The 19,623-nt window shown below is 45.5% G+C and overlaps 1 protein-coding gene across 3 annotated transcripts in view; it reads left to right on the top strand.

Annotated features, from left to right (window-relative positions):
• The first annotated feature begins 644 nt into the window (after window positions 1-644).
• The window catches only part of BST1 (bone marrow stromal cell antigen 1), a 33,425-nt gene continuing 14,446 nt past the window's right edge, over window positions 645-19,623 (top strand). For 2 of the 3 annotated variants that reach the window (XM_045474485.1, XM_045474487.1), the window contains exons 1-7: window positions 645-906; window positions 3,127-3,253; window positions 4,984-5,119; window positions 9,846-9,928; window positions 13,804-13,880; window positions 14,232-14,324; window positions 17,002-17,088. In XM_045474485.1, the coding sequence (XP_045330441.1) occupies window positions 734-906; window positions 3,127-3,253; window positions 4,984-5,119; window positions 9,846-9,928; window positions 13,804-13,880; window positions 14,232-14,324; window positions 17,002-17,088 (776 nt within the window). In that variant the 5' untranslated portion in view covers window positions 645-733. The remainder of the gene's footprint in view (window positions 907-3,126; window positions 3,254-4,983; window positions 5,120-9,845; window positions 9,929-13,803; window positions 13,881-14,231; window positions 14,325-17,001; window positions 17,089-19,623) is intronic. The other variant, XM_045474484.1, reaches the window with a different exon arrangement.

Genomic DNA, 19,623 nt, shown 5'->3' with positions numbered 1-19,623 from the left:
TGAAAAGTATAGCCTGGGGAATGTAGTCAATAGTATTATAATAACCTGTGATGACAGATGTTGACTACATGTGTGGTGAGCATGCAGTAATGTACAGAATTGTCCTACACCTGAAACTGTATGCTAATTACACTTCAATTAAAAACAAAACAAAAGATGGGGCGCCTGGGTGGCTCAGTCGGTTGAGCGTCTGACTTCGGCTCAGGTCACGATCTCGCGGTCCGTGAGTTCGAGCCCCGCGTTGGGTTCTGTGCTGACAGCTCAGAGCCTGGGCCCTGCTTCTGTGTCTCCCTCTCTCTCTGCCCTAACCCACTCGCATTCTGTCTCTGCCCCTGTCAAAAATAAATAAACATTAAAAAAAAAAAAAGAGCAGAAGAACAAAAGGGGCGTCTGGCTGGCTCAGTCCGTAGAGCAGAGCACTCTAGATCTCAGGGTTGGGAGCCCAAGCCCCACCTTGAGCGTAGAGATAACTTAAAAATTAAAATCTTTAAAAAGAGGAGAAGGGGGAGGGGGAGAGGAGGGGGAGGGGAGGGGGAGGAGATCAGCCAAGAGCCAGAGTCCTGTTCCCGGTGAAGTCCTAACTCAGTCCTGGAACTGAAGCAGCTGGCAGGGGCGGAGAGGGAGGGGGTGGGGGTGGGGTGCGCGTCTGCGGAGCGCAGCTGGAGGGAGCCGGCTTCGTGCAGGGGAGAGGAGCGAGTCCTGAAGACAGAGCCGGAGGGACAAAGTCCGGGGGATGGCAGCCCTGGGGCGCGCGTCTTCGCTGCTGTCGCTGCTGCCGCTGCTGCTGGTGCCCGCTGCGGGCGCAGGGGGCGCGCGGTGGCGCGGGGAGGGCACCAGCCCGCACCTACGGAGCATCTTTCTGGGCCGCTGCGCGGAGTACAGCTCCCTGCTGAGCCCGGAGCTGCGGTGAGTGCGGCGGGGGCGGCGGGAGGTCTGGAGGTGAGGAGGGCGTGGGGAGTCTGAAGGTCGGGGCCTGGGGGGAAGGGGAGGATCTTGACCCGAGAAGGGTGGGGGAAAGTGGGGGTTCTAGAGGTGCTGGGAACCAAATGTGGAGAGTGGGGAGTCTAGCGGGGTGTGTGTGTGTGTGTGTGTGTGTGTGTGTGTGTGTGTGTGAAGCAGGCTGTGGGTGGTCGGCCTAGAGGTGAGGCTTAGGTAGAGGGGAGTTTGGATGACAGACAGCAAGTGCTCAGCCAGAGGGGTCAGACCCAGGAAGAGGGCCTTCCGCTGGAATTGGTGAGTCCGGGGACTTGGGCAATTCATTGTCAGATCCCCTAAGGTAGAGGACTTTCTAAGTTGAGTCTCTCTTGTCAGCACAGTGCTTCGTACTAATCTTTATACCTTCTTTGGACCTACTTTTGCTGTTTTCAAAATGTCCTTTTCTTGTGCCAGGATTTTTTTTGGTGACAAGGTTCAGACAAATAAAAACAGACAATCGTGTACAGAACACCCATGATAGCCACTGCCCACCACAAGACATAAAAAAGTTACAAATGCCTTGGGGAATGTTTTTGAAAAGCTAGAATGGACTTCGAGAGTGGTGGCTGTCGCTGGAGGGGATCCTTTCTGCTTTAGTGTCACCTGATGCAAAGGGTGACGGCTTGGGCGTGTCAGCCAATAGATCAGCCCAAATCCCTTGGCTTGAGCGAATGTTTTTTTGAGCGAATGTTTTTTTATTACTTTCAGCGAGGAAGGAGACAGGGAGATAGTTCTCAAAGCACTGTCTCCTCTGACACAAACTTCAGAGCTGCTTATACTGCGAGCCGCGCCATTTTGTCCAGTTATTCTTGCAAATAGGTAGCTGGTCACGGGAACTTGGTAAACTTTGTAATCTTTCCAGCATGGCTTACAAGGGGTTAGCTTAACTACAATTTCCCAGGAACATTTATGATCTGTGTTCCCAGGCATCTACTCTCTCTCTCTCTCTTTTAAAAAATTTCTTTAGGGGCGCCTGGGTGGCTCAGTCGGTTAAGCGTCCGACTTCGGCTCAAGGTCATGATCTCGCGGTTCGTGAGTTCAAGCCCCGTGTCCGGCTCTGTGCTGACGGCTCAGAGCCTGGAGCCTGTTTCAGATTCTGTGTCTTCCTCTCTCTCTCTGACCCTCCCACGTTCATGCTCTGTCTCTCTGTCTCAAAAATAAATTAAAAAAAACGTTAAAAAAATTAAAAAAATTTTTTTCATTAAGTTTATTTATTTATTTTGAGAGGGAGAGAGTAGAGAGTAGAGGCTGCACGCGCACGCGTGTGTGTGTGCGCGCGCGCGCGCGCGCACACACACACACACACACACACACACACACACACACACACAAACACGTGGGGGAGGGGCAGAGAGGAGAGAGAATCCCAAGCAGGCTCCCAACCACCAGTGCAGAGTCTGATGTGGGGCTCCAACTCACGAACCATGAGATTGAACCATGAGATCCTGACCTGAGCTGAGATCAAGAGTCAGACACTTAACCGACTGCACCACCCCGGTACCCAAGGAATCTACTCTCCCGAGTAACTTTGGAGGGTTCCCAGGAACTGTGAGGTCCTCAAGGACTCGTGAAGCTGAAAACAAATATGCTGGAGAAACAAGATAGTTATTTTCTCACTGATGAGAAATTAGGTCCCTGATGTGACCTTATTCCTAACTAACATTAGCAGCAGGTGTAACAGCTTTTTCTCAACACTCAGAGCCCATGCCTGGTTTTATAAGGTCTTGTCCACCAGCCCCTGACACAATGGACCTTAGGTCTAAATGGAGAGGCACCTCAAATTGGGGGCCTGCATTGGCTTATTGGAATTGTCATCCTCCAGCACAGTGCTTTTTCTGCTGGTCTTTGGGAGCCTGAGACAAGACTTAGGTTCCTTAGCTCTGAAACATGTGTGTAGTTCCTTCTGAGACCACTTTTACGGTCAGATTCCTAAATCCGTCACGGGTTTGTCTTCTCCTCTTCTGAGCTGGGGTTAATGCATGAGACATGACAGTTTGCTGCCTTTCTCGTGCCTAGTTCTGCAGAGTTAATAAATGGCAAAATTGCTTGTAAAGCTGTTGAACTTTGAGAGAAACGACAGTATTTCACATCACATCATGATGTCGTTGGTTTTTTTTTTTCTTTTCTTTTCTAACTTGTACTTCTGTACAGGGACAAGAACTGCACAGCTATCTGGGAAGCCTTTAAAGTGGTTCTGGACAAGGATCCCTGTTCTGTATTTCCCTCGGACTATGACCTTTTTATTAGCCTCTCCAGACACTCCATTCCCAGAGACAAGGTAAAATGTTCCTCTCTGTCTCTACAGAGATAGATAGTGCCTGGGCCAGTGTCTGTGACCCTGTGGGACCCTGTTTCAGTATCACCAAAAAATCAAGCAACAAACTCACCTGAGCTCTCTGATGGGAAGGCATCTTCACTGGTAATCCTGGGTCTCCTGCCTGTCTGGGCAGAAGGGACTTTCCTAGGTCAACAAGTCTGTGCAGGAATCACCACATTAGGACGTTGCCACACCTTCTTCCTGGGCCTCTGCCCGAGCCAATTCTGAATAACCTGTGTCCCAACTGGCCCCATTTGGTCGGAACTTTGAGGGACTCAGAAAGGCTTTAACCTCAATATCTTCCCGGAAGACTGATCCCTCCTTTTATTATTATTATTATTATTATTATTATTATCATTATCATTATTATTATTACTTTAATGTTTATTTATTTTTGAGAGAGAAGGAGAGACAGAGTGTGAGCAGGGGAGGGGCAGAAAGAGAGGGAGACACAGAATCCAAAGCAGGTTCCAGGCTCTGAGCTGTCAGCACAGAGCCTGATGTGGGGCTCAAACTCACGAACTGCAAGATCACGACCTGAGTCGAAGTCAGATGCTTCACCAACTGAGCCACCCAGGTGCCCCCTGATCCCTCATTTTAAGGAACCTTAAGATTCTATCTGTTCAGTACCATTAAGAAAACCACATGTCTATGTTCTGAGTTATTTTTTTTTTTTTTTATGTTTTGAGTTCTAATAAAATCAAAATAAATGAGAAAATCTACATAAAATGCTTGCTTAGAACAATACCTTGAGTTTAAAGAAAGATACCTTTATTGTTTCTCTGACAACATAATTCTTAACCTGATTTTTCATTGTAAAATCGGGTAACAATAATGTTTACCAATGAGAAAATCTTAACATCATTTCTGATAGAGCTGGAAGGTTCAGTGATATAATAGATTGAAAATAGGTTGCATTTTGCACCTTGCCAGCTCCCTGCCAGTAAAAAGAGGAACGATGAATTTTGTTCTTTTTTTGGTGCTAGCTGATGAACTCAGGAAGTAGTTCCCAAGTTACTTCCACCTGCTGAACATTGTGCTAAGGCAACAATGTGGACAATGTGCAACAGAGAACAAAACAGCCCCTCCCCCAGGAGCCTTCCAGTCTGGGCATAGACCAAGTGGACTACTAAGGATCTAATGAGATTATGAGCGGGATATCGTTATTTGTATTACTGCTGTGTGAAAACACCATAGTTTGACGGTGGAAACTGTAAAACATAATATAAAAGTCACATATTTCTGAGGCACTTTATGCTCTGGGAAGTGCTTTTTTGTGGTTCCATATTATCCTGAACACAGCTGTGGTAGAAGAGAAAAGGCTCATGCTCCCCATTTTCCAGATGTTGAAACCGAGGCACAGGGAGATTACATGCTTTGCTCAAGATCACACATCTAGTGTATGAACAGACTCAGGATTCAAACCCGGGTCCTTTGATCTTTTTGTAAATCCAGGAATGTTTATATAAACGCTGCTGGGAAAGTATTTTGTTAATGTTTGCCTGATACCCTAGGAATAAGGGGAGTAAATATCGGGATACTCTCTGAATGGGTAAACAGAGACAAAGAAAAAGAAAGTTCAGTTGTCAGGCAAGCTGGAGTTGAATGAGCAATGGACTGCCTGATGTGTCTGAAAAAAATCTGCCTTGATTTTATTTTATATGGTAATTTGGTGTTTGCTTTTTCCTTAGTCCCTGTTCTGGGAAAACAACCACCTCCTTGTCACTAGCTATGCGGAGAATGCCCATCGCTTTATGCCTCTGTGTGATGTTCTGTATGGCAGGATTGGAGATTTTCTGAGCTGGTGTCGACAGGAAAATGCCTCCGGTAAGACTCCTGCACAAACCACAAGAAAAGTATGAGTTCCGGGGGCCTGGCTGGCTCAGTTGTTGGAGCATGCAGCTCTTGATTTCGGGGTCAGGTTTGTGAGTTCGAGCCCCTGTGTTGGGTGTAGGATTACTTAAAAAAATAAAATCTGGGGCACCTGGGTGGCTCAGTCGGTTGGGCTGCCGACTTCAGCTCAGGTCATGATCTCGCGGCCCGTGAGTTCGAGCCCCGCGTCGGGCTCTGTGCTGACAGCTCAGAGCCTGGAGCCTGTTTCGGATTCTGTGCCTCCCTCTCTCTGACCCTCCCTTGTTCATGCTCTGTCTCTCTCTGTCTCAAAAAAATAAATAAAAAAAAAAAAAATAAAATCTGTTTTTTAAATGTTTATTTATTTTTGAGAGAGAGAGACAGAGCGTGAGTGGGAGAGGGACAGAGAGAGAGGGAGACACAGAATCCGAAGCAGGCTCTGAGCTGTCAGCACAGAGCCCGATGTGGGGCTCGAACTCACGGAGTGTGAGATCATGACCTGTGCTGAAGTCGATGTCTAATTGACTGGGCCACCCAGGCGTCCCATAAAATCTTAAAAATAAAAGAAAAGTAAGAGCTCTCATTTAAGTAGATACTGTGCATTTGTGCTAAATGCTTTCATATGCATTTGTCTCATTTGATTCCCCCCAAATCCTCTGAGGTAGGTGGTAATAATAATTAATAATAACAATAATAGGTAGAAAGCACTTATCTTTTGCTGGGTACTCTCTAAGCACTTTACATATACAGTATTAACTGATTTAATCTCTGCACCAGCCCCAAGAGATAGGTCTTCTCCTAATTCCTGTTTCGATAAATGAGGACCCTGAGGCCCAGCAAGGTTAAGAAACCTGCTGAGGAGTGAACAGCCAGGAAGCAGCAGAGGCAGACAGTCTGACTCCAGAACATACGCTCCCAATCCTGCACAACTTGGCCTCACCACCCTCACTTTCCAGAAGGGAAACAGACTCTTAGGGAGGTTAAATCACTGGAAGAAGCAGCTCCAGGAGTTAATTCTCTCCTGATGGATTCTGAAGCCTGTGCTCTTAAATGCCACGCCAAGTGCCGGCAGACATTCGGAGACTGAAATCACAGTGAAAGTCACAAGGGCTGGCCTGGTGGGAATGAAAACTCTCCTCATGCATTTTATCTCCCAGATCCTTCTGGGAACTGGAGATAAAAGAGCCTTCATCCTCGGGGCGCTTATAGCCTCGTGAGGGACGTTCCTTTCTGTGCTATGCTCTGACGCAGGAAAAGCCGGGTCCTAAGCAGTAGCACAGACACCAGCCTAGACCAGGGTATCCGTGAAGATTCCCAGCAGTTCTCGGTTCTCAGTGAGTCTCCAAGGGTGAGCAGGAAAGGTGGAGGCGGGAGGGGGTGCTCCCTTGAGAAAACTGGAGATTCCTCCTCCCTGGGTGTTGGAGTCATGTTCAAAGGTAGCCTAAGAGCAGTTCTGTGTATTCTCCTCCAGTCATCCATTCATCCAACCCAGAGCCATAGAGAGCCTACTGTGTGCCAAGCCCTCCTCTTCTAGGCACTGGGAACACAGCAGAGGATAAAACAGGCAAATCATACCCCATCCTTACACTATAGACGGGAGATAAAACAATACACAGGCAAGTAAAATAATCTGTGGAAGGGTGTCTGGCATATTTAAGGAACAGCAAGAACCACAGTGACTAAAGAGAAAAGTACAGGCTGTGAGGCTAGAGGAATAAAGGAAGGCCAGACAGCATGGGACCTGTGAGGACTCTGGCTTTCACTGGTGAGGAGATGGAAAATTGCAGGGCTCAGATCAATGCACACGGTCATTTGTTCAATGGACAGTGACCAGGAAGTCTGTGGTTATCCTGCAGCAGGGTGGGGAGAATGGGGAAGGGGTGTGAGAGAAAGAACGTGAAGGAAAGGAGAGTACGGTATAATCACAAACAAATGTTTGGTCTTTGTCCCCATTTCCTGGCACACAGCTTCTAAAGCCGTGGGAATCTGAGGAGAGAAAAGAGTGTCTTTTGTGGGGTAATGAGATGACTGGTGGCTGGGGGCCCCTAAATAGCTTCACATGGGGGTTGGTCACCAGGAAGACCAAGGAAAGCCTGATTAGAGCCTGTGAGCTCTCAGCCCCGTCTCTGTCCTCCAGGATGGAAAGAGGGGCTGGCGGTTGAGTTAACCGCCAAACTGGCGATTTAATCAGTTGTGTCTGCGTAATGAAATCTCATAAAACCCTTGTGTAGTGGGGTTCAGAGGGTTTCTGAGTTGGTGAATGCAGATGCTGGGAGGGTGGTGGGCCTGGAGGGGGTGTGGGAGCTCCCCATACTTCCCCTTGGAAGCACATATGTTGCCCTGTTTGGTTCTCTCTAGGACAACTTGTCAGTGAGTACCTTCTCCTTTTTTATAGAGTAAATGGTGGACATGATCCCATTATATGGCTGCTGAATTCTGTCATTAAAATTTTAAAGAATTAATACATTTTAACACTTTATGTATATATATATGCACAAAAATGTTTATTTGAATTTTGAAAGATTATGTAATATTATATTAGTAACATTTTAATTTTGAAGTTTATGGAATATTACACTTATTATGTTTTTTTAATTTTTTAAAATTTTTTAAATTTACATCCAAGTTAGTTAGCATCTAGTGCAACAATGTTTTCAGGAGTAGATTCCTTAGTGCCCCTTACCCATTTAGCCCCTCCCCCTCCCACACCCCCTCTAGTAACCCTCTGTTTGTTCTCCATGTTTAAGTGTCTCTTATGTTTTGTCCCCCTCCCTGTTTTTATATTATTTTTGCTTCCCTTCCCTTATGATCATCTGTTTTGTATCTTAAAGTCCTTATATGAGTGAAGTCATATATTTGTCTTTCTCTGACTGGCTAATTTCACTTAGCATAATACCTTCTAGTTCCATCCACGTAGTTGCAAATGGCAAGATTTCATTTCTGTTTGATTGCCGAGTAATACTCCATTGTACATATATACTACATCTTCTTTATCCATTCATCCATCCATCGATGGACATTTGGGCTCTTTCCATACTTTGGCTATTGTTGAAAGGGCTGCTATAAACATTGGGGTGCATGTGCCCCTTCAAAACAGCACACCTGTATCCCTTGGATGAATTACCTAGTAGTGCAATTGCTGGGTCATAGGGAAGTTCTATTAATTTTTTGAGGAACCTCCACACTGTTTTCCAGAGCAGCTGCACCAGTTTGCATTCCCACCAACAATGCAAAAGAGATCCCCTCTCTCTCTGCATCCTCGCCAACATCTGTTGTTGCCTGAGTTGTTAATGTTTGCCATTCCGACAGGTGTAAGGTGGTATCTCATTGTGGTTTTGATTTGTATTTCCCTGATGATGAGTGATGTTGAGCATTTTTTTCATGTGTCGGTTGGCCATCTGGATGTCTTCCTTGGAGAAGTGTCTATTCATGTCTTTTGCCCATTTCTTCACTGGATTCTTTGTTTTTTGGGTGTTGAGTTTGATAAGTTCTTTATAGATTTTAGATACTAACCCTTAATCTGATACATCGTTTGCAAGTATCTTCTCCCATTCCATCGGTTGCCTTTTAGTTTTGCTGATTGTTTCCTTCATTGTGCAGAAGTTTTTTATTTGCTGATTGTTTCCTTCATTGTGCAGAAGTTTTTTATTTTGATGAGTTCCCAGTACCTTTTTGCTTTTGTTTCCTTTGCCTATGGAGACGTGTTGAGTAAGAAGTTGCTGTGGCCAAGATCAAAGGGGTTTTTGCCTGCTTTCTTCTCGAGGATTTTGATGGCTTCCTGTCTTACATTGAGGTCTTTCATCCATTTTGAGTTTATTTTGTGTATGGTGTAAGAAAGTGGCCCAGGTTCATTCTTCTGCATGTCGCTGTCCAGTTTTCCCAGCACCACTTGCTGAAGAGACTGTCTTTATTCCATTGGATATTCTTTCCTGCTTTGTCAAAGATTAGTTGGCCATATGTTTGTGGGTCCATTTCTGGGTTCTATGTTCTCTTCCATTTATCTGAGTGTCTGTTTTTGTGCTGACATGTTATATATTTTAAATTTTATAAAATATCTATTTTTTGGCCAAGGACTATCACTTTCTTGGTGTTTTGTTTTATTTATGTCCAAGACCAGGGCTAACTGGAGAAAGCACTTCTCCCAACAAAGCCAAGTTTTTTTTTTTTTTTAATTAAAAAAATTTTATTTGAGAGAGAGACAGAGAGAGAGAGAGAGAGAGAGAGAGAGAGAGAGAGAGAATCCTAAGCAGGCTCCTCACTCAGTGTAGAGCCTGATGTGGGGCTCGATCCCACAAGTGTGGGATTATGACCTGAGCCAAATCAAGAGTCAGATGCTTAACTGACTGAGCCACCCAGGCACCCTGCAAAGAGTTTTTTTAAAAAATAATTTCACTCAAACTTCAGTAAAGAAATAACCCAGCTAACGTGCTGATGCTCAGTGGTCGGCAGCCTTACTCATTCACTAACTGCTTAGTTCTCTGCCTTCTTCACATTTGTGCTGAGCAAAATGACACCTGTCCTGCTGTCATGGATTGGGTGGTCCCTCGCCAGGTTCCTTGTGGATGGGGTGGGCAGAACTACCGTGAACGTCAAACTTGTAAACACAAGCTAAATAGATTTTGTGGGGCCAGCAAATATTTTAAATTAATTCTTCTCTGACACAATGTTTGGAATGAAACATGTTTGTCTGTTTTTCCCTTAGGGCTCGATTATCAGTCCTGCCCTACGTCAGAAGATTGTGAGAACAATCCTGTGGATTCTTACTGGAAAATGGCATCTATGCAGGTAAGCGTGGGGAGGGCAGCCGAGAGGCTAAGCAGGTGTAGGCCTGCAAACATGAGACAGTGGGGTTCAGAGACTGGGCCCATCGGGTCATGACTTAACTTCTCTGAGCCTCTCTTCCCACCCATGTTTGGCACAGTCTGATTCACTCTGCTCCATAGAGGTGTGAGGACGTAGGAGCCCAAATACTTACTGCAGCGCCTGGCACGGGGGACACATTCAGTGAGTGTTGGTATAGATGAGGATATTAACTAGTCACTATTACTACCACCACGCCGCGGCTGCCCTAGTATTTTAAATCAATGTGGTTTTGACTGCTATGTAAAATGGGGTGACCCTTGTTTTATGCGAACCCCTGGGACACCTGAGATCGAGATGTGGGGGTCAGAAATGTCCCCGAGACTGATATTAATGATAGAGGAGGTGATAGGTGACAGGTGAGCAGAGGGTAAACTGGAGACACGGAAATGGTCTTTTGTGCAAGGTCTATACAGCTACCAGTTCATGATACTCTATTAACCGTTGGCTGTATTGACTAGGAGGCCAGTGGGCTTCAGGGTCCCATCACCTACAACCACCCACCCCCTTTCAGGGCTGTCCATGTCCCTTTTTGTCCCATTCTGGATCCCCAGGTGTCCACTGGGTCCATTGTTAATCAGGGTGACTTTTGTTAGACCCTCTTCCACGTTGTGGTTTAGAGCAGGGCAATGGGCCTGCTCCAGGCAAAAGGCACTGTTTATGTCTGCACTCTCCTGCTGTGCCAGCGGGGCACCCCACTTTTGCTCGCTACCCATAGGCTTCGTTTCCAGTGGAGACTCCGCTCAGTGAGCATTGGGCTGCCAGCGCTCACGGAGGCTGTGGGTGCCTCATCGCCTGAATGTGGGGTTGGTCGTCACAGCAACTCAGGGGCAATGTCAACATTCTCGTAAAACAACAACAACAACAACAACAACAACAAACCATGTACTCTTTGCCGTGCACCTGCCCCACGTCAAAAAGTGTGCTACAAACCAATCTCCTCTACCCGCTCCAACTCTGGAATGGGAGTCCAAGAATCATACCCATGTTTTAGGAGCCCTTGGAATGAGCTGGGTCGTCTATGCACAAGGAGAGGAGTTTAGCATAACAATGAGGAGAGGGTCTGGATTGTAGCAGAGAAGTATTCATTCAATAGATGTTAATAATTATTTAAAAAATTTTTTTAATGTTTATTCAGTTTTGAGAGAGAGTGAGCAGGGGAGGGGCAGAGAGAAAGACACAAAGTCTGAGGCAGGCTCCAGGCTCTGAGCTGTCAGCACAGAGCCCCATGTGGGACTCGAACCCATGAACCGTGAGATCATGACCTAAGGCGAAGTCAGTCAGACGCTTAACCAATGGAGCCGTCCAGGTGCCCAATAATTATTATTTTAAATGATTTACTCTTTACAACAATCCTATGAGGGAGGGATCCTTATGAGGCACAAAGGGATCAGGAAACTTAACCAGGCTTATTACAGAGCTTGTAAGTCGAGGAGTCATGGACTTACATCTGCTGCGTCATATAGCTTCATTATATCTGCATGCATTTTTATTACCTTTTTTTCTTATCAATGTAGTAGCTGCTCAGGATTAAAAAAATGACACATTAGGGCCGCTTGGATGGCTCAGTCGGTTAATTGTCCGACTCTTGGTTTTGGCTCAGGTCGCGATCTCCCAGCTCATGGGTTCAAGTCCCAAGTTGGGCTCTGTGCTGACAGTGCAGAGCCTGCTTGGGATTCTCTCTCTCTGTCTCTGTCTCTCTGTCTCTCACACTCTGTCTTTCAAGAATAAACAAATAAGCATGTTTTAAAAAAAGAAGAAGAAATATCTGGACGTTCTTTCTAGACTTATTCTTAAAAAGTTATTTTTAAAAATGACAAATTATAGAAAATATAGATAAGAAAAAATTCATCGTGTATAAGTAAAGGTGACCCCTTCAGCATAGTGGTCACCAGACTTTGGCATTTGTGGATTTAACCGTGACCATTAGCATTATTTTGAAGCAAGCTAAAACGTACACAGCGTGAAGTGCACTGTCGCTTTGCTGCTGCTGGCATTAGGTGTCACTTTGTCAGACAATAAGTCCAGCCGTGGATATCTCATTGCCACCTGCCTTTCCGGCCCCCCGCCTCACTAATGGAAACATTTTATCAGGGAAATCGCATGTTCCAGTAAGATTCTTTTTCTTTCTTTCTCTTTCTTTCTCTTTCTTTCTTTCTTTCTTTCTTTCTTTCTTTCTTTCTTTCTTTCTTTCTTTCTTTCTTTCTTTTTCTTTCTTAGATTTTATGTTTAAGTCATCTCTGTGCCCAACGTGGGGCTTGAACACACAACCTCAAGACCAAGAGTTGTATTCTTTACGGATTGAGCCAGGCAGTAGTATTCTGAACTGGAGATTTGGGAACTTCTCTGGACCTTTCCCTTCCTTGGGAATTTTGGGGGGTTGACTAATGTTCCCAGACTTTTGCCCATTTATTTTGAGCATTGAGGGCTCATGCTCAGTCTACGTCATCCTGCATTTCGTTTTAAATGTGAGCGCTTCTTACGCTTTTGCAAATCTCGTGTGGACTTTTAGTAATGGTTGGCTAATATTTCAGACATGTGAGTACTTTGGGTTACTTACCATTCCTTTGTTGTTGCCTATTTTAGGTTGCTTACAGACAACACTGCCACACACACCTCTGTGCACAGTGCTTGTGGTGGTCCCTAGGGTTGTGTAGAGTTGTTTACAAAATATGTCTGGCTCATCTTCCACACACATGGTTTGCATTTCCCTGCCTGTTCAAGTTACTTGGGTGTGACTTGCGGTGGCCAAAGAGATGTGAGAGGGAGTGTGCGTGGTTTCCGGGCGGGCACCTTTAAGAACTGGTCTGTGATCTGCCACCGTCCCCTTCTCCCTTCCCTGACAATCAGCGACTTTACAGACACGGAGTCTTCATCAGCTTGGGTCCCAGAGCGAGGACTTATGGAGCAAAACCCCAGTCGACCTGTGATAAACGTGTAGTGTGAGCACGAAACAACTTTTTCTTGCTTAAAGCCACTGTGATTTTGACGTTGTTTGCAATGGCTGTGTAATTTAGTCTGTTTCAGCTGTTACGATGCTGGAATCACATTATTTCCTCAGTAGATTCCCAGACACGGAATCACTGAGTCTATGAGGTTTTGACATTTCAGAGCAATTTGCTTTACAAGATACACTAGTTGTATCCCTACCAGCTATATGGAATATCAAAATTGTTTTGAAATACCAAATTTTAGTAGATCCTTGCTAATACTGAGGATCGTTAGTTTTATTTTTTATCTTTTTACTTTTTTGAACGTTTATTTATTTATTTATTTATTTTTATTTTTTTATTTTTAATTTTTTTTTTAATGTTTATTTATTTTTGAGACAGAGAGACAGAGCATGAACAGGGGAGGGGCAGAGAGAGAGGGAGACACAGAATCCGAAACGGGCTCCAGGCTCTGAGCTGTCAGCACAGAGCCCGACGCGGGGCTTGAACTCACGGACCATGAGATCATGACCTGAGCCGAAGTCGGAGGCTTAACCAACCAAGCCACCCAGGCGCCCCGAACGTTTATTTATTTTTGAGAGAGGGAGAGACAGAGCACAAACGGGGGAGGGCAGAGGGAGAGGGAGACACAGAATCTGAAGCAGACTCCAGGCTCCGAGCTATCAGCACAGAGCCCGACGAGGGCCTTGAACCCATAAACTGCGAGATCATGACCTGAGCTGAAGTTGGACACCTAACCGACTGAGCCCCCTGGGCTCCCCGAGGATTGTCAGTTTCAAAAACTTGCTCATTTCATACCTGAAAAATGACATGTGTTAATTTACTCCAAATAGTTGTTTCTTCTTACAGTATTCGAGGGATAGTACTGGGGTGATCCATGTCATGCTGAACGGTTCAGAGCCCAAAGGAGCCTATCCTGTTAAAGGGTAAGAATACCAGCATCAACAAATACAACGAAGAATGCCAAAATCTTCACTTTGTGTTTTCAAATGGAGGCTTAAGAAAATTGTCTTCATTCCCAGTGTAATGCTTGCTTTTGTAAATTCCAGTAAAGCAAAACAATCGAATGACCTGGAGATCAGGGCCACGTCTACACATTTCTGCCATTAATAGCTGATGAATGCATGAATGAAATAGATCACCTAAAAATAAAAGCTAAAAATACCCCCCCAAAACACCCCTCAAAACAAAATTTTTTGATGTGTAAATCAACTAACGAAATGGGAAAAGTATCCTATTGCTTTAAGACTTTAAGAAATGCCTTTCCTGTTTCTCAGTTTTTTTGCAGATTTTGAAATTCCCTACCTCCAGAAGGATAAAATCACACGAATTGAGATCTGGGTTATGCATGAAATCGGGAGACCAAAGGTGTAAGTCATGGTGTTTCTGATGATGGTAATTGTGCAAATATGCTTTTCTTGATTTTCGTATGATCAAGTCCGTTTTACATTTTCATTTTTGGGGACACAACACTCTTCTCTGTTTCTTTTTAATTAAAAAAAAAATTTTTTTTTTTAATGTTTATTTACTTTTGAGAGAAAGAGAGAGAGAGAGACAGGTGTGAGTGGGGGAAGGACAGAGAGAGGGAGACACAGAATCCAAAGCAGGCTCCAGTCTCTGAGCTGTCAGCATAGAGCCCGACATGGGGCTTGAACCCACAGACCACGAGATCATGGGCTGCGCTGAAGTCGGATGCTTAACTGACTGAGTCACCCAGGCGCCCCTCTTCTCTGTTTCTAATGTCATGGGTAAAGAAAGACAAAGGCTTGACTTTTTGGAAATGCCACTAACCAGTCCTGAGTCCAGAGAGAAAACCTCCTTTATTCAGATGAGGAAAATTGTCCTTTCTGAGCTACCTGGGTAGCATTGGAGAGTTCCTTGCGCATTCGTGTGGGTCAAAGCCAATTTCTCCTCCTGGTTGTTTGAAGGCCCCCACCAGGAGTTCTCACAATGAACCCAAAGAGTATGTAATGAAAACTATTCTCAGAAAAGACCCAGCTCTACAACTGGATCTTAGTTCACTGGCCAAGGAAATGGTTAAGGTCCATCTTTTCTGGAAAACCACCTGAGTTTATATAAATGCAAGTCTCAATTCATCCTTCTCGTCAGTGAGGGGCATTGCTGGAAAAACTAAAGATAAGAAACATAAACTCAGGGAAGTCTGGGTGGCTCAGTCGATTAAGCGTCTGGCTCTTGATTTAGGTTCAGGTGGTGATCTCGCGATTTATGAGTTCGAGCCCCACATTGGGCTGTGTGCTGAGTGCAGAGCCTGCTTGGGATTCTCTCTCTTTCCCTCTCTCTTTGCTACTCCCCTGCTCTCTCTCTTTCTTTCTCTCTCTCTCTCAAAATAAATAAACATCAAAACAAAAACAAAAACAAAACATAAACCCAGTTGATTCAGAGACAAGCCGATCTGGCAGCCGCAGTGGAGTGTCAGAAGCAAGTCGGGGCCTTGTTCTTCAGAGCACTGATGCAAAGCATTGACAACCCCAAGGACTATGTTCTGGGAGAATCTTGGCAACCTCCCCATTTCAGGCCCCTAGGACCCTCTAAGACTCACCATATAATGAGCGATTATTTTTTCCTGTGTCTTAGGCAAGAGGTTAGGTTCACAGATGACTTACTATATAGTTCTACCAGATCTGCATTTCTCTTCCCAGAAGACAAAGTATACTTATGTTGCATAGAAAACAGTGCATGTTATTTGTCTTACTTCTGTGGGAAGTTGCCTCTTGTCGGGAAATTTTGCTTCCTTGTTATTTTAACGTTTCTCTCAGAGAAAGCTTGCCCTTCGAACCTGACTTTAGTGAGATAAGGAAATTGCAAATGATGACCTGGCCTGAAATAATCCTGTCTTTTCTTTTGCTGACAACTTCCTCGTCACACCCTCCTGCCCACACAAAAGCTTTCCACCTTGTGCAACTCCTCAGGGCTCTGTCTGTTTCCTAGAAGGGTCTATTCCTGAATTGTTGAATGAAGCCAATTAGATTTTCAGATTTACTCAGTTGAATGTTTGTTCTTTAACGCTATGGAAGAGCCTTAAAATGCATTCAAAACCGTGGTGCCAGAAAACCTACTTTCAGGAATTTATGCGAAAGAAATAAGTAATTCAAGATGGGTGTGAAAAGGAAGCTTCGACAGGGTTCATTTTAGTGTGACATCAGCCTTGAGCATCAACAAGAGGGGACTGGTTTTATGAATCATGTCCTGATGATGACGGCGATCATGCTGGAATTAAAGAAGTACATATACACACTTCAACAGACACGGGCCAAGGCACACTACAAACTGCATTGGACAGCAGAAGGCTATTGTTATACTTAAAAAGTCTCTGGGGCGCCTTGGTGGCTCAGTCCGTTAAGCGTCCAACTTCGGCTCAGGTCACGATCTCAAAGTCTGTGGGTTCGAGCCCCACATCGGGCTCTATGCTGACAGCTCGGAGCCTGGAGCCTGCTTCGGATTCTGTGTCTCCCCTTCTCTCTGCCCTTCCCATGCTCCTGCTGTGTCTCTGTTTCTCAATAGTAAATAAACGTTAAAAAAAAAAAAAAAAAAAAAAAGTCTCATGGGAATGAATGCATTTCAAAGATTGAGAACGGTACACACCAAAATGTTAACCGTAGTTATCTCTAGCGATGTGCGATTGGGGTGATTTTTTTTTCCCTATGGGTTTATTTGCATTTTTAATAATTTTTGGTTTGCATGTTCTTGCTTTCATTTAAAACATACTGTATGGGACACAAGTCTCCAGCATTCTGGGGCCCTGGGGCCCTGCCCTAAGGTGTGTTGCTGGGGGGAGGGCTGCGGGGTGCCCTGGGACCACCACCATGTGCCAAGGCAGGTTCCCCCCCCCCCTCGCCCCCCCCAGCTGGACCCGCCAAGACAGGTTCTCAGCGTTCAGCTTTCTAGGGTGCAGCGGGTTTTCCCATATTCCTTCAGAGTGGAGACTAACCCAGGAAGCACGTGGTCATGGGACATGGTAATTCACCCAGAAACAACTTCCTTCTTCCGCCTTTAATTTTATTTATATTCTATGTTTTTGTATTTTAGGGAATCCTGTGGAGAAGGCAGTGTGAAAATCCTGGAAGAGAGACTGGAGAAAATGGGCTTTCAGTACCGCTGCATTAATGATCACCTGTAGGTGGTATATCCTAATCAGTGCACAATTTCCAGGGCGGAGCGGTGATTTTGGAGGGCAAGGGGCCCTTGGAAAGGGTTCTGCTGGGATCAGCGCTGAGGGCCCCTGGACTGTGCCTTCTGGGTTGTCACTGGGCACGAGGGCTGAGGGTGCCTTCTGGCCAGACCTCTGCCTGGGTCCCACCCACTTTTGTCCAGAGTCTTTAAGAAAAGATGCTTCAAGGGGATACCTGGGTGGCCGAGTCAGTTGAGGGTCTGACTCTTGATTTCCGCTCAGGTCGTGATCCTGGGGTCGTGGGATTAAGCCCTATGTTGGGCTTGGGCTCCACGATGAGTGTTGGACCTGCTTAAGGTTCTCTGTCTTCTGCCTGTCTCCAGCATGCGTGCATGCTCTCTCTCTGTCTCAAAAAAAAAAAAAAAAAAAAAAAATGCTTCAAGGACAGACAGTAAAGTCCTGTTTCCTGGCTGCTTGTCCCATTTCCCCTCCCTTGCTTACAGCAATGGTGAGTCGCCTGAGGACAGGCACTATGGTCCTGGCATTTGTGGATGCCATGGGTCCTTGCCTAAAATAGGTGCTAAGGTGGGTTTGTTTGAGGTACTTACAGATAGACCTTGACAGTGGACGGATAGGAAAATAGTAACAGCTACCATTTACTGAGCACATTGTAGGCTAAGCACTTTATGTATTTACATATTGCCTGAGGGCTTTCTTGATTCTTGGAAGTTTAGATAAGCTTGGCTGAAACCCTGATACCTGTTGGAAACCCTCCCCTGGACCGGGAGTTCTTACCTTGCTGCTTCCTGCTTTTCTCTGCCTCACTGCCTAAGTCTGCGGCCCTGCTCGGTTCCTCGGGGCCAAAGTCCAACACTGCAAGGCCTTAGTGGCTTTCCCCCAAATTGGCAAGGGTGGCAGTTACATCTGCGGTCTTGGCCAGGCCCCACGACCATCCGTCTGGCTCTACTGTACCATACCTTCTCCGTGGCTCTGGGGGCTGGGTAATCGTCCCCACCGAGCAGAGCCCACGGGAAATGTGGGCTGCCCTCCGCTTTCCCAGAGAAGGAGCCCCAACAGCTTGAAGCTGTCCCAGTGTACTCATCTGTTATTGTTAACGCTCTCAGGAAACTCAAAAGTTAAGTGTTGCCATCTTCTATTAAAACAATGTCCTCTTTTTGGGGAAATATAAACTATGTATGGGAAAATGCACAAGCCCTAAGTACACGGTTGAATGAATTTTCACAAGTTCCACACACACCTGTCTAGATCGAGAAACAATATAACCAGCACCCCAGAGTCTCCCCACCTGCCCACAATAGTAGCCTCTGTCTAGACTTGTGGTGGATTCGTTTTGTCTGTTGTTGAGCTTTATATAAACACCCGCTTTCCATGGAGGGATAAATTAAGGGTCAGAGAAATTAAATAAGTTTTGCAAGGTCACTACTCTGTGACAGAGCTGAGTTTTGAACCTAGCATTGTATGGCTTTGAAGTATGCTCTTTTCTTTCTACGAGAGGACTCTTTCTTTCCCTTTCTTTCTTTCTTTCTTTCTTTCTTTCTTTCTTTCTTTCTTTCTTTCATTTTTTAATTTATTATTTATTATTTATTCTTGAGAAAGAGAGTGCAAGCAGGGGAGGGGCAGAGTGAGAGGTAGAATCTCAAGGAAGCGCCACACTATCAGGGCAGAGCCCGACGTGGGGCTTAAACCCATGAAACTGTGAGATCATGACCTGAGCTGAAATCTAGAGTTGGATGCTTAACCGACTGAGCCACCCAGGAGCCCCTCTACTGTAGGACCCTTCCTTTCTTTTTTTTTTTTTTTTTAAATTTTTTTTTTCAACGTTTATTTAGTTTTGGGACAGAGAGAGACAGAGCATGAACGGGGGAGGGGCAGAGAGAGAGGGAGACACAGAATCGGAAGCAGGCTCCAGGCTCTGAGCCATCAGCCCAGAGCCCGACGCGGGCCTCGAACTCACGGACCGCGAGATCGTGACCTGGCTGAAGTCGGACGCTTAACCGACTGCGCCACCCAGGCGCCCCGAACCCTTCCTTTCTTAAAGCACCAGATTTTATTTTATTTATTTTTAATGTTTTTGTTCAAATTGCAGTCAGTTAACATACCATGTAATCTTAGTTTCAGGTGTACAATATAGTGATTCAACACTTCGATAAGCACCCAGTGCTCATCACAACAAGAAAGCACCAGATTTTTGTATACTTTTCTTGAAAGGCAGTTTTTTTTTGTTGTTGTTGTTGTTTTTTTTTTACCAAAACTGCTCAATGATGGAGAAAATTGTGACAAAATGTTCCACATGTGAGACACTTTGCTTTGGCCCAGAACTCCCTCCAGGAAGTTGTCTTTGTAAGTCGTCAGGCCACGTATGGTGACCCAGGCGCACGGCTGTCCTCAGGGACTTAGCCTGCTGTCACTTGCCCTAGTGTTGTCCCCACTGATGCTGGCCTTCAGGGCTCTTCCCTTGCAAGCCTGGGTCACTCCCCTTCTCCCACTTCTTTACTGCCCACGGGCTCTTCTGTTAAGGT

The sequence above is a fragment of the Leopardus geoffroyi genome, chromosome B1, assembly GCF_018350155.1.
Source record: "Leopardus geoffroyi isolate Oge1 chromosome B1, O.geoffroyi_Oge1_pat1.0, whole genome shotgun sequence".
Classification (NCBI taxonomy): domain Eukaryota; kingdom Metazoa; phylum Chordata; class Mammalia; order Carnivora; family Felidae; genus Leopardus; species Leopardus geoffroyi.
This window is presented reverse-complemented; position numbering and strand designations above follow the sequence as displayed.